At 41.4% G+C, this 15,184-nt stretch overlaps 1 protein-coding gene across 1 annotated transcript in view; it reads right to left on the reverse strand.

The window, feature by feature from the left end:
* Positions 1 to 15,184, reverse strand: part of CCDC88C (coiled-coil domain containing 88C) — a gene marked incomplete at its 5' end in the record, with an annotated part of 87,411 nt that overhangs the window by 42,862 nt on the left and 29,365 nt on the right. Inside the window, 4 exons of the mRNA XM_010292595.1 lie at positions 619 to 759; positions 2,145 to 2,228; positions 3,911 to 3,969; positions 13,303 to 13,372. Coding sequence (XP_010290897.1) covers positions 619 to 759; positions 2,145 to 2,228; positions 3,911 to 3,969; positions 13,303 to 13,372 — 354 coding nt within the window. The remainder of the gene's footprint in view (positions 1 to 618; positions 760 to 2,144; positions 2,229 to 3,910; positions 3,970 to 13,302; positions 13,373 to 15,184) is intronic.

Genomic DNA, 15,184 nt, shown 5'->3' on the forward strand with positions numbered 1-15,184 from the left:
AGGAATCTCCGCTGTGTTCAGACCACTAAAACATTCCCCTTCCAATGCTCAAAATAAGCATTCTGTTTTGCTTGGAGAATTCATAAAAAGCTATAACAACTAACAGTTTTAACTAACACAATCAAAGTCAAAAGCAGGACAGAAAATTAACAGGTTAAAGGAGGGGAGAAGCCTCCTCCAGACATCTGAAAGGAAAGGAACTGATGAGTCAACAACAGATAGGGCCATCTTCACAGAGGAAAAAAAAAACTAGGTAAGACACTGGAACTCGTGATGGTAGATACCCATGGAGAGACAGGCAAGCAGACACTCAAAGATGAATGACTGAGCAGATAGGCAGAGACAAAAAAATCCAAGACAAAGTCACAACTTCAAATATTTTAGTCTCTCCACTTCATGGAGAAACCGCTCCACTCCTCTTTACCAGTCATTTCATCACACCTTAGATTTTATGCACAAATCAATGAAAAAGTCCAAATCGTTCTACAGATTTTCAGAAGTGTACTAGAAAAGTGCAGAAGAAATAGAAACCCAGTGCACAAACAAGACACAAGAGAAGCAGTGGAGCCTGAATCTGCTGCTTCACATGAGCTCCATATGGGAGAGAAGTCATCGTACTTCTGTGCATTCATCTCTCTCATCAATGAGCCTCTTGAGGTGGAAAACCATGTTCCTGGAGAGAGACTCTAGTTCTTCTGGGGCCATATCTGGGAGCTCCAACCACTGCAAGTCAAAGACGTTCTCCTGGTTGTGAGTCACCTAGGAACAGGAGCAAAAAAATTGTCTTTTCACTGGTTGATTTGTAAATTTGTTTGCTGTATATGCTGCATCCCCCAGGTTTCTTCTACTGATCAATTAAAAAACATACCACACTTCACCAAAACCAGGTTGTAAATAACAAATACAACTACCTTAACTCTTAACTGTAACACCACCCAGCAATTTCTGGTATTTAGATTTCTTAGTAATTATTAAGGCTGATTTTAAAAAGTGATTAGATACATATGATGATCAATAGCATATGTACTTGCATATTAGAAGTATGCAACTGTCTTACTCTAAGTATTGAGGTGGTCACCACAGGGATTTGAAGGGACTGATCCCACATCGAACAGTTAGGCTGGTGTCTCACTGAGAAGCAGCCCTGCTTTCAATGAATTTGCAATTTGCAGCTGATACAGCTGGGAGGAGCTGCCTTTAGCAGAAATGTCTCTGGTTGCTGCTAGCAGTGCACCTTTCAACTGCTATCTTACCCAAGCTGATTTCCTCTGAACCATTTAGCAGAAAAATGTCAGGCAAGCGTCTCAAGCCCAGTTAAAGACTGTTCCTGCTTTTGTCATAACCATGTGCTTAGTTCATCATGATTTTTTTTTTTTTAAAGCAGAACTACTTTTTAAGTGGTAAGAAAAAAGTTTCTGTCTTAGACTTTCACTATTTGTTCTTCGAATCTGAGTGTACCAGGCTTTCTATACCTGCACGCACTGACGGCCAGCCTCAGCCAGTGCCCGCGCCCAGCGAGGTGCACCCAGCAGGGGCTGTTTCCATGTGGCTCTCCTTTGGGTTTTCCAAAGCAAGCTGGCTCCCAACGCCTACCTGTACTCTCTGTACTCCCTTCTACGGAAACCTCAGAAGTCCAAGAACACTCATCATTGGATCAAACTTCTCTTTAAAAACAGAATATATGTCCAATTTCAGCTGCAGAGTACACTTTTCAAGACCACCTGAGCTCAGAGGTCACTGTCCAAAGCAAGCCACTGGGGAGGCTGTGTCTTGCCTACCACAGGGCTTGGGGACTAAGTGCCTACACCATTGCTGCAAGGAGCACTGCAGTTCCTAAACCATACATGCTTTTTGGAAATACTACACATGTGTCTTTACAACAATTCCTTCTACATAGCCTATAACAGGCAAGCAAGGCATTTACCACTGCATCTCTTTAAAAAAACACTGAGCCAAGTAATGTTCCCAGCACCTATCATTTTCATCTTGTAATTTGATTGCAGTAACACATTGAATCTTTTTTTGGTCAAGTTCATGAATCCATTATGAAATTCCAAGCATCAATATTGCATAGCAAAAAAACCCTGTTAAGTCAAGAGAGGAAGAGATAAAAAAGTCAAAATAGGCAATGCTGAAAGTCCCACCTCCTGAATATGTGACACAATGGCAGCTTGGGTTTCAATATCCAGTTGTTTTATTCTTTCAATAAACTCTTCTTTTCTTTCACACTGTTAAAAGAAAACACACCCTGAAACAGTGCTACATATCCTAAAACTTACTGCAACATTTTCCATTTAAATTAAAAAAAAATCCCCACATTGCTAACAACAAAATATTCAAGATCTACACTTTGTCACACTAGAAGGGATAACACTTCATTGCTCCATATGGAGCATGAACTGAATCATGCATCAAATTATTTAAACTTTTTACAGTCAGTACAATTAAGGCTAGGTTAAATGGCTGGCTTTGCTCTTTAAAAACAAGTTCAACATGCAATGAGATCAAGAGGTGGGGCAACAGCCAGAGGAAATCATCACAGCTTCATTAATGGAGCTGCATAAACGTAAACCTACACTTACACTGCATCATTTAACATGTCTGCTTTGCTGTTTGCATTTTGTTTCGTTTTGGCAATGAAGAGAGATGCATCACTTTAGATACTATTCACATCAATGCATAAGATTGCTTGTTGGACTAAATCAACTTGTGCTTTAGATTAAAAGAAGGGGTTGGGAAACATTCTGAATAAAAATGAGTGACATTTCAGATAACTTAAAGATTTACTAAAATCTGTTTAAGGCTTTGAAAGAGGCAGACATCTGCTCTCTGTGTATCTGTGATTGTATACTAATAATATTGTTGCCTTCTTATAACAACTTTGCATTGTGGAGAAGGTAAGCATTACTTAAAGTTTTTTTAAACTCATTTACAGTCTCCTTTTGGGGCCTGGTTCTGAGTCTCAACCATTCCTTTCACTGGGAAGAACCTCAGACCCGTAAATGGGCCCGAGGAGGCACAGCAGCTTGCCAAATCAGACCTTTATTCTTTGTGCTGCAATACAACACTGAGATAGTTCAGAGCAGCCATATGTAGACAGCTTTACCCTGACATAATTGACTTGACATAGCTGAGCAGGGTAAGTGTCCTAAGGCATGACAAAAACACTAGACAGACCTATAAACAAGGTCAATTATAAGCAAAGGCTAGCCCGCAACGCGTCTATTGTTTACCACCACAGAGGTTTGGTGGGCAGAACACTGATTTCTTTATCTGGTAACTGTCATGCATTTCTGGGGAGTTTCTCATATACATTGCCTATTTTAATAAATGCCGTATAAAAATCCCCACATGAATATACAAAGTATCTACTCATTTTGGACTTTCTATATATAACATTCAATCAAAAGATTAGGCAAATAAAATCAGGATTCATCAGACAAGTGTTTGGACTGTTAGCTTATCTGTTTGGCATTAATATGTACTGTTCCACTCTATTTTAAAACAGTAAGAAAACAAATCAACAACAGTCTTGATTTCAAGACCACTGTTCAAAGCTTATCTCTTCCCATCTTGTTATCAAAGTGGACTACTTAGTTGCAAGAGTACATATCCTGTGGCTGTTTAAGCATTGGCAACAAATTGAGGCTAGTGCTATCACAAAGTGTGCTTCCTTTCCCCTGCATTTCTTTCATTCATCTATTGTGTCTTCTCACAATTTCAGCTCACAAGCTGTCCTGAGCTAGAGATTCGTTCATATGGCACTGATCTTCGGGTGGATGTTCTCAGTCCAGGGAAAAAAAAACAAACAAACAAAAAAAACACACAACCAAAAACCCACCAAAAAAACCCCAGATTAAAACAAACAAACAAACAAATCTTATTTTTCAAGCCTTTAATGAATGTTCACCTGCACAGCACATCCCAGAACCAACAACAGCAGCTTCTTAATTTCATCCATACTTTTACCTGGAGAAGAAAAAAATGGAATCAGTACATATGTGCAACAAATTAAGCACTTGCAAATGATCCTCTCCAAAATAACCACCTGAAAAGAGAAATAAGACTTTGAACAAGTGCCTGAACAATAGATATGTGCCCATTATAAAGTTACCATACTTTCCATGCAACAGTACAGTTCTTATGGATTAGTTTAAAGTTCCAAATACAGCAAGACTTTTTTTCCTTGATGTGCTATCATCACCTACATTTTCTGAGGCTTTTCTGATCAATGCCAGGGGGAAAAAAAAAAAAAATCCTTTAAATACTTCAGCACATTTGCCCAATGCTTGTCCCTTGTTTTGTGATTAACAAGGGGGCAAAAAAGCCCACCAAACTACCACCACTTCTTCCCCTCCTCCAAAAAACCCAACCAAAGCTAAACAAAAACACCCTGGGCAGAAGCAAAGGAAGGTTACTCTCAGAGAAAGAGCTTGTCTGTAAAATAGTTGCCGCTCAGACTTCCCAAAGCCGAATGCCATTCCGTGCATATGAACTCTCTCTGCGAGATGTTTTAGCAAACACATTCTCTCTCTGTTCTGCATCAAAGCCTGTTCACACTTTGAAGCGCAAACCCCATGCGCTAAGAAGGATAAAAAAAATGAGCGATGTAGGAGGGAGAAGATGCAGCTGACCATATGCTGGGGGAGCCGCGGGGGGTAGGAGACACAGGCAGGTTGTTAGTGTGGGGAGCCCGGCTGCGGCCAACAGCCCTGCCCGCCCCCTCCGCAGGTCAGGGGCGAGAAAGCCGCGCGAGGGGAACTGGCGTGGCTTTGAGCCCACTCCAGATCTTGTTTCGACAAAATTAATGCGGGGATTGTTGGGTGGTAAAGAAAATTACGTATATCAAAGTTAGACAAAGGAAGATGGAAGGCGAGGAGCTTCAATGAGGAAATAAAAAAAAAAAAACCAACATTATGAGTTAGGTTCAGGAAAAGCCTGTCCTCATCCACACTGGGGGAAGAGAAGGAGAGACAGACAGGCCACATATAGTTTTCTCTCATCCCTATACATCTGCAGGATTCCTGACACGGAGCGTCTACCTGTGGGATAAACACTTCCATTTTATACCCTGCTTTACTTGGCTGTTCAGTTGCTCCTATCACTAAATAGACAGGTAACAATTTCTGAGTACAACTGCGCTGGCAGAACGTTAGAGGCATGTGCGGGACCCTCGGCTGGGGAACTGGAGTTAAGCTGACTCACGAATTAAGCTGCCGCAGCACCCCAGATGCACAAAGGCACACTGACCTAAGTTACCACGGAGGTGACTTCCATTCTCAGAACCTTGCAAGCCAGCTGGCCACATGCAGGCAGCTTAGGAAATAACTTGTTTTCTGATTTCAGGGCACACAAATGGCCCAAACCAATCTTTAAATGTACCTTACTTGTTCAACAATTTTTCAACAACTTTTAGGAATGTTGATCTTTAAAATGTTTCAAGAATGCCCTACAGAAATCATTGATATACTGTATGAATCAACACTAGAATTCTCAATATCCAAGTCCCACATTATTAATCATTAAGACTGCAAGCAGGAATTCTTCTGCAGAGACAGGTATATTTAAAACATGCTAGCTCACACTTTACCCTGTAAACACAATATTGTTTATTTCCCTGCAGAATATTTAAAAACAGTTTTTGAATGACGTGCAATCATTCTTACTCTTCTCCCCATATCTATCAGCATACATGGCTTGCTCTTTTCTGAAAAATTACAATTTAATATACAAATAACATTTCAGTCTGTGAAAGTGTGATTGTTTTGTATGATTCTGAATAACACAATCTTAAATGTAGACAGTGTCACAAAAAAAACACAACAACAACAAAAAAATCTGTTTCTTCATGAACAATTCCTTTGAGGGCACTACTAGCCCAAGGAGATACTTTGTTTGGTCAGAAGACTTTTTTTTTTTTTTTTTTTTTTTTTTCTCCCACAAAACTGAGTTCTCACTAGAGTTTCAGCACTGGGTTTCATTCTGCATCAGCTTCAGAGCAGACCCAGACCAGGGATTAAATGCAGAGCATGCTTGTGTGACATGAGAGCAAGTTACTAAGTTATGGAAAGCAAGGGACTCAAGTGTGTGTGTCTGTGTGATTCTCCCAAACTTACTCAGGGTAGAGCATCTTCTCCATGAGGGACTGAAGGAGTAGCCACCAGGCTGCTTACCCCAGATCACACCAGACAAGTCTTCTAACCCTTGCATACTCTGGGCATCTCCATCTGTTGACAATAAATTCCAATCTGTGCACCATGGCGTCACAGCTATCCTCAGGGTGAGCCTGGTGGCTTGAAATTAATGCTGCTGTTTTCTAAAATGAGTACTTTCCAACAGTGACAGTATCTATACCTTCCTAAAGACATGTGAGCTATTTAATCCATCCAAACCACACTCTACCTCTCTGCACCAAAGGTAGTAGGGCATTGCTATTCTCTCCATGAGACAACAGAGAGGCATCAGTGGTGCTGCACAACCCTGTGAAGTGAAACACCTTCAACTATTACTGCAGAGTAATTTAGCAAGGTCAACCCTGTTCTCCCACACCAGGGTCTGACCTTGCCTGGAAATACCACTCTGAGACCTTTTGGGCGCTCCCGTCAGGAAGAGAAGCTGAGGCAGACAGGACAAGCCCCTTTTGGCTGAGAAGGCCAAGCCAGAGTTTATAGCAAAGAACAAGAAATTAAAAGACTCAAAGTAATCATGAGATTATTAGTTTGCTACTGTTTTAAAGATAACATTTGGCAGTCTGCTCTCCCCATTGGTAGCTTTTACAGAAAAATTTGCTGTCAGGATTTTTCCAAGATTTCTTTTTTAATAAATTACTTTATGCTTGCAGACATGCTATACACATGTAATGCAAATGAGATTGCATCACCCACTAGAAATACTTTTAAGGTTGAAAGGTCTTCTTAGCAGATCTACTCTGCCAGCCACACAAGGGTTTCAGAAGATCATGTATGACTGTTTTAGAGTCAATTCTTTGGGCTTTCATTCATAACTTGTTTCCCATGGGATGGAGACAGTTTGTTGGCACTAAGGCACTCTGAGATCACTCATACTCAAGCTAGGTTTGAGTAACATTTTAAAGCCTCACAGAATAATATTATTTACAGGAGATACTCATACCCTATTTCTTCTAAGTATGAAAAAAGCCTCTCTACCAATCTAAAGTGCTTTAGAGAGAGTTTTCAATTAAATCTCAGAATGAGCCAGGAAGGGATTAATTACCCCTTTCCCCTTTTGTCCCACCCACAGGAGAGCTGAGATACCACACACTTTAGTGAACCAGGGTTACTAAGTGAATCAGAAACACATCTAAGATTACTACACAGCGCAGCAGCTAAGGTCTATACTCAGAACAGTGCATTTATCCTGTAATGCATGCCAAAGAAAAGCAAACGATCTTTAGCCCCAATTCAGTCCTGCCTCCTAAACGGTGAATAATTCTGTGGTGTTTTTCAAAGGGTTTGATTTGTGTTAATTTAATAAGGTGGTAAAGTTCCTTGTGCAACTGCATAAGACTTCCCTATGCTGGCTCATTGGGATGACATATGTCCTTCCTAGCTGGCTAGGAAGGAAGTCTGCTGGGTCCACCCAGGCTTATTAGCTGACCTTCCCAAGACAGTGTCTTCGTCTTCCTACAACGTAGGATGCAAACGCTTAGGTCTAGCGCAGCTCCTGGCAGACAGGTACCCACAAGTTGAAACAAGTGGCCATGATTCAAACCAGCACTTAAACAGAAAGGTGCTGATTAAAAAAAACAAAACAAAAAAAACCCAAAAACACACACCACACACCACCACCACAAAAAACTCGCTTTTCTTTTATACCTTTTTGAAAATTCCAGGGCAGCTGCTCTCAGGCCACATGTTTGTGCCTGCAAGGGAGCCAGCCACCTGGGGGATTTGCAGAAAGACCATCTGCTCCCAACTGTGAGAGAGGGCCAGCAGTTTTTCTGGAAAATAAAGGGAGGGAAAGCCCAAGCACCACCTGTGCATCCTGGGAGCCTCCCTCTGCCAGAGCCAGGAGACCCCTCTGCTCTCGCAGGGGACGGAGAGTGGGAAACAGATGGCAGGACTCCGGGAGAAGGCGGGCAGAGGGATTAAGAGACACAATAACAAAAAAGAGCACAAAGGTACAGAGAGAATACAGACAAGGGCGGGGGGCGGGAATAGAGGGGGTAGGAAAGGTGTCCGAGAAAACGGAAACAAGAGATCCCAAGCATGTGAAAGCTTGAGAATCTTGTGCTGCTTCTTCCTGTGCATTTCTACTTTGACATTCCTCCAGCAGAGGAGAAAGAGCGGCAGCGCGCGCCGTGCTACATGCAGCGGCCAGCGGATGTGCTGACAAGGTGGGAAGGGCTGAAACACACAAGAACCATTTTTCTCAACTGTAGCAACATCCTGAGGGAGAAAAGCTTGAATGCTAAATTTACACTATTGAGGCAGTGTTTTGTTATTAACTTTATATTTTATGAACCTTTGTGCCTCTGGAGGCTTGTGAAACAAAATGAGGAAGGAAACCAGACATGAAAAAATACCCCAGTGAGCATAGACATCTTTTATGATTTTAATGAAAAACAGTTTCTATAGACACTTATTAGGAGGGACTTTGGGCTCTCTCATTCACAAACTTAACATGTAATTTGAAAAGGGGATCTAAATAGCAGAGGTTTTTGAAGATACAGAAATGAGCCTCCTTCAGGCAAATAAAAGCTCATTTCCATTCTTGGTCTGAAAAAAGCTAACCCCCCGCCCAATTAACTACGACTGTTTCAAAGGATTAATTGCCATCAGTTTCCAAGTACACTCACTAGCTGTGTTAAATTAAGCATGTCTAGAATCTAAGAAATTAAACAACACCTCTAAATAGAGGTTCAGGACCAGTACTCTACACTGATATTCCCTGTATAGGCATATGAATAGGTGGCCATTTATGAGGCATACTAAAACCAGAAGTAATTATAAAAGGTGACTACAGTGATGTGTATAGAAGATAAATATGCAGATGATTCTCATATTGAGCACAGGGGGATTTGTGGTGCAGTAATTAATTGAAAAAGCTGTTCAGCAAGAAAAAAACATGCCAGAAGACAAAAGCAGAGAGGAAATTTAATGATAGTAGCTGTCTACTGTACAGTGCAGTGAAGAAACCCTGTAACATCAGCTGCATCATTCCGCAAGTCAGATTCCTGGGAAAGTTTTCTACATCCTTCAATTAATCTTTCAAGTTTCTTTTCAGCTCCCTACATTTTAGAAAACAGTCAATGCTTTCAACTTCTTACAAGTATTTTTACAACTTTTATGCCCATGGCCAAATGAACTAAAGTAGGCAAAATTGCCATGGCCAGGAACAAAATGATTTAGAGGACATGAAAGCAAGTAAAGCTCCTAAATCCAGCAAACGTGTGCCTTCTCCTATGCAAGAGCCCGACTGCTACTGCATTTTTAATGGTGGCAGCTCTGTTTTTCCAATAGTCTCATGTTCAAAGCGGAGCTGCCAAGCCCTCAATAGTCCCAACTGTTGAGAGCCAAATGGGAGCTAAAGAGCAAGAACAGCATTCTCAACTTTAGAGCTGTTCAGTTTATAATTTAAATACATGTAATACCACTTCTGGCTGTGTTTTAGAAGAAAAAAAATAAAATTTGCAGATAGCATTGGTGAACAGACATACATGCATAGCAAAACATCGTGTGGGCTTGTTACAAGGAATAGGTCACTGAAATTGTTACACAGTGAATCATATTGAATGATTTAACAGTTCTCTGGTCTTGGACCTATGGAATCAATACAGCCATTAGGAGCCTTCCCAGCTCAAACAGAACAAAGCAACACTGTATTTGTTCCAGATATGTGATGGCGGGATCAATTTTTCTTCCTCTGGTCAAGAGGAACCTTTCATTCAGATACCTTACCTACAGGACAGGGAAGACGAAACTGGGATTTCATCACTGCCTCTCAGATCCAGCCCAGCCCTGCAGGCCACCTGCACCTTGGTCTCCAGCTCCTAGAGTTCCCCACATGGCCCAGCACCGTCCCTGCAGATGTCCCCTCCAGGACCCTCCTCCTTCCCTCTCAGTCTCTGTCCTGGACTGGATCACTGACAAAGAGAAAGAGGAGGCTTCTTCTCTACCATTCTTGCCCCTTTTAAACACTTCCCTCAAATAACCATCTCCATCACCTCTTTTCCCCATACTGCTGCTATCCCCAGCCTCCTCACTTCTCTGTCAGCTTTCCCTGGGGCTTCTCTGTATTCCTGCCAGAAGCACCACTTCCCATGCCGACTGCGTTGTCTTCACATCTCTATTCGATCTGCAGCCCTCCTTTAGCTCTCTCACTGACAGAGAGAATCTCTCATTTCACTTTGTTTTTTCCCTCCCAAGTGTTCCTGCCTTCCTCTCACTCCTCTCTGCAAGACACCCAGTAACAAAGACATCAACCCAACAGTCACCTGGTCATTGCTCACCAATGCCTATTCCTTCATTCAGCTTTTTGTATTGGTTTTACTAACTTCTCCCCAGCCTTCTCCTCCCTGTTCCCTCTTTCAGACCTTCCCGTCAGCCCTCAGCCAGGTTCCTTCCCTCTGAAGGAAGTTCTAGTTCTCCACTTCTCTAACAGTTTCTTCAGCACATCTTACCAACGATCGTCTACATAAGAGCAAGATTAAGACAAACTTATCTTGAAATCCTATCCCTCGGACACTCTCCTCCTTGAACACATTCTTTGGAGCAAGTATATCTCAAGCCTTTCTTTGTTCACCGCCTTCCTTTGTAGTGTCTCTAAGCTGGGACTGGTTCTCAAAATCATTATACAGTATGGCTAAACAAGAACTTAACTTTTTTTATACACACATACCCCATCAATTTTAGACATCCAGAAGTTACATTTTTGTATCTTTATCCTCTCTTCCCGTGTTCTGAATAATGCCAATGATAAGTCAGCAATGGATAAAATAAATTTTAAAAGACCACATTAAAAATAAGACCACAAAAAAACCAAACAAAACCAAACCACCACATTTTAAAAGATGTCAGAAAGTAAAGCAAAATTTCTGGTTATAATTAAAGGAGCTGGAAGACAGGAGCACATGGCTAACCAATATCTTTCCTACAAGAGACACATCAGGTACTCTCTTCAAAGAAAGACAGATCTAAGGTGCTGACAAAAACAGCAGGTCAATGATGGGAAATTATAGCTAAATACAGGACAGCTTTCAAGTGTGCAGCTTCCCCAGGAACCAACACTGTGGCTACTGCATTATGAGCCTTCTGCCAGCTGTCTCTCAGGAACAGCCATGAGAAGAAACCAGTCAGCCTTTTCCATTGATACTCAGCCAACAGAGACACTGCCTTCTTGACCCAGACATCTCTATTCACTGGCATTCTTGACACTAGCAGCCCAGGCTCTGCCCATTGCCCACATGACTGAGAAAGTCAACAGCTCTTGTCTATTTTTTTCCTTACCCATAGCCATAGCCTGTACAGAAGAATTAAGACTGGCATTGCAGACTTTAATCTGCTTGCTGAAGAAGTGGATGCCTTAGCCTCAACTTGATTTTACTGCAGAAGTGCCAAGACTATGAGTTTCAGTGATCTAACATCTGTAAGTTAATACTCTATTCTGATAGAAACTTTTCTGTATACACACACACACACACTACTGCTGACAAGAGCAGCAAAATGAAATCTTCTGCCAAGCTTTCTGCCACTTGTTTGTTCTGGAGATGCTGATTACCATGTCATTCCCCATCACTGCTGACAGGATTCATCCAGTTTTCCTTCTTTGGTAAAAACAAATACATTGTCCTTGGCACTGGCACAGGGCTAAGGCAGAGACAGAAGGGGCATGCAAAGAAAAAAAAAGTAAAAACCACAGTAACAAAACCTTTCATTTCAGAAATGTGGTTCTAAGGAGAAGTCAGCTTCATTTGCAGACTAAACAGCTTTCATTTTGTCTCACCAAAGATATTAGACTCTGGACCTGAGCTCACTGGCTTCCAGGTCACTTTTGATGCGATACCTCACATGACAGATGTCCTTGTCTAGACAAGGTGCTCAGACAGATGTTTTTCTCCTAGTCTATTCTTTTCCTCGATTTTACTGCAGAAGTGCCAAGACTATGAGTTTCAGTGATCTAACATCTGTAAGTTAATACTCTATTCTGATAGAAACTTTTCTGTACACACACACACACACACGCACACACACACACTACTGCTGACAAGAGCAGCAAAATGAAATCTTCTGCCAAGCTTTCTGCCACTTGTTTGTTCTGGAGATGCTGATTACCATGTCATTCCCCATCACTGCTGACAGGATTCATCCAGTTTTCCTTCTTTGGTAAAAACAAATACATTGTCCTTGGCACTGGCACAGGGCTAAGGCAGAGACAGAAGGGGCATGCAAAGAAAAACTTTCATTTCAGAAATGTGGTTCTAAGGAGAAGTCAGCTTCATTTGCAGACTAAACAGCTTTCATTTTGTCTCACCAAAGATATTAGACTCTGGACCTGAGCTCACTGGCTTCCAGGTCACTTTTGATGCGATACCTCACATGACAGATGTCCTTGTCTAGGCTTCCAGGTCACTTTTGATGTGATACCTCACATGACAGATGTCCTTGTCTAGACAAGGTGCTCAGACAGATGTTTTTCTCCTAGTCTATTCTTTTCCTCACTTTTTCCAATTTGTCATATATGTATTTTTCTCTCCATCCTCATGTATTTCTCTTCACACATTTCATTTGCAACAGTTCCTTCACATTTTAGGGCAATTCTGCAAGACTCTTCTGGTGTGTACGTATTGCCACAACCGAACGGATTATATAGGCACACGGGACTGAAAGCTTGGAGGACTAATGATTCTCCTATGGCAGACTGTATCCTGGTTCACTTGCAGCAAGGAGTGAAGAGACTTGACTTCCAAGCAAACAGTTGCTGCTCTGGCTTTGGCAAGAACTAACTCACTATCACACACATATGATGTCCAAACACACATATATCAGATATTATATTTGTATGTAAAAGCATGTAGATATAAGTATTCCATACTAGATGCATTAAACTGTGAGACTTGGAGGTATTCAAATATTTGTACTTTGGCTATAAATACGTACAGTATTTATAGTATCGAAATGCACGTTTGTTATTTAAGAAAAATAAAAAAAAAATTATTTAGCATTTCAGCAGAAGGTGTACAGTATTTATAGTATCGAAATGCATGTTTGTTATTTAAGAAAAATAAAAAAAAATTATTTAGCATTTCAGCAGAAGGGGTGAAGGACCCAACAAACTACTCACCAGAAAGAGGATCTTTGCCAATCATCAAAACATTTGGTAAATTCATTACAATCAGCTGCTGGAGAACCTCCTAAACAAAAGAGAACAACAGGCAAAGTTCAGTGTGAAGGAATTCCAATCAATCACACCACAAAGAATACAGAGCTCCACCGATTACAAAGCTTTTAACATACTGGCAGGTCAGAGGTCATAGGAGGAAGCCCCACTTGAGAGAGAAATCACTATTTGAAGACAGCATCAGGTTGCACAGCTAACATACACTAATCGCCTCTTTTAACAATGGCTAATATAGAACTTAAAGGGTCCCATGGCACTAATCAGGATAAATGTGCGGCCATGCCAGGCACACCCATCAGTCATGTCTTTACCCCAGGCATGACCTGTATTCATTTGATGTTCAACATACAGCTGCTGTCATGTTCCAGAGTGTATAAATGCAGCTGGTTCAAAGGTACCTAAGCCATTCTGTGAAGTTTCAGTAATTCAAATAATTGTTCAGATTATTTCATGGGTCTGAAATTTTAATGATGGTCTGGGGAAGTGAGTGTGGGGGAAAGCTATTGAACAGGCACCTGGCACTACTCCGAGAAGCTGGATTTGAAGTTCTAGATTTGTTTGCATTGTTTTTAATGGGAAGTAAACCAGATTTATGTTATGAACTTCATTTAAAGGTCTTTTATTTTGGGGGAGATGAGGGAAGGGAGGTGCATTGCTTGGTCAGGTTCAACATTTAAACGTCAGCTGCTGAAGCTACTCAGAAATGACAGAATGGGCTTAAGGGACAGAAAGGGCTACAAGTCCTGGGACGGACAAAATGCTCAAAGTGGACAAATAAATACATGGCAAAGGGGACTCTGCATGGTAATACATTCAGCCATGCACCCCCATAACATACAGAGCTCAGGAGGACCGTTGTTAGCTTCAACCTGCAGTTACCCGCACTAACTTACGATGTTCTGAAAAAACATTTTGCAGGCAAGAATTTATTTCACATAAGAAGCCTGGGAGGAAAATGGTTGTGCGATTATAGCACTGTGCTGCTATTCAGGAAACAAAGGTTCACACATACAACGCTACCAAATGTTTGGCAGGTGCCTTTTCCCCACTAGTCTCCGTTTCCCAGCCTACCTCTAGGCCACTGGGAGGGCACATGCATTGATACTCGCAGGGCATTCAGAGCCAGGGGAAAAAGTACTGCAGCCGAGCACAGAAACATATTTCCTGAAACAATCACCCATTCACCCAAACACTTCCCCTCCAAGTTGCCCCATTGTTATTTCTCTGCTTTCAAAGTTACCACAGGAGGAAAATTAAGCCTGATTGAAAGAGGAAATATTTCAGTGAGCCTGCAGCATTTGATAAGTAATCAGAGTGGATATTCTCAAAAAAATGTTTTGGACATAACACATCTCTTTTTCCCTCTGATCCATACCCCAGAACATACTCCTCAGCAGTTTCTCTTTTGGATAAAGTAGAACTATCTCAGTGTCACAGCTGACGGGTTTTTGGTGCCATTAATAAAGAAGGCTCTATAGACCTTTATGCAATGTGAAGTTTGGCTAATGCAGACCAAGCATTCACCGAGTCATTAGCCAAATACATTTTATAATTTGTGCATTGGAGACATGTTAAACCAAAGTTTGTTTGCACCTGTTACCAAAACAGGTGCAAAACCTATTGGATTTAACAGCACATGGCTAGACTGCAATATCTGCTATGACAATACAGCTTGGCACTGAGGCTTTAAACAAAAAATCAGAATTTGCATATACTGAAGTATTGAGCTTTAACCAGCAATTTCCATGGCAAAAAAGATAAAGAATTGTGCTTCCAGTCACCCAGCCTGTGGAGAGGCACTGAGGCAGGAGTGCATACGGAATTT

The sequence above is a fragment of the Phaethon lepturus genome, unplaced genomic scaffold (assembly GCF_000687285.1).
Source record: "Phaethon lepturus isolate BGI_N335 unplaced genomic scaffold, ASM68728v1 scaffold10278, whole genome shotgun sequence".
In the NCBI taxonomy this organism is placed as follows: Eukaryota; Metazoa; Chordata; class Aves; order Phaethontiformes; family Phaethontidae; genus Phaethon; species Phaethon lepturus.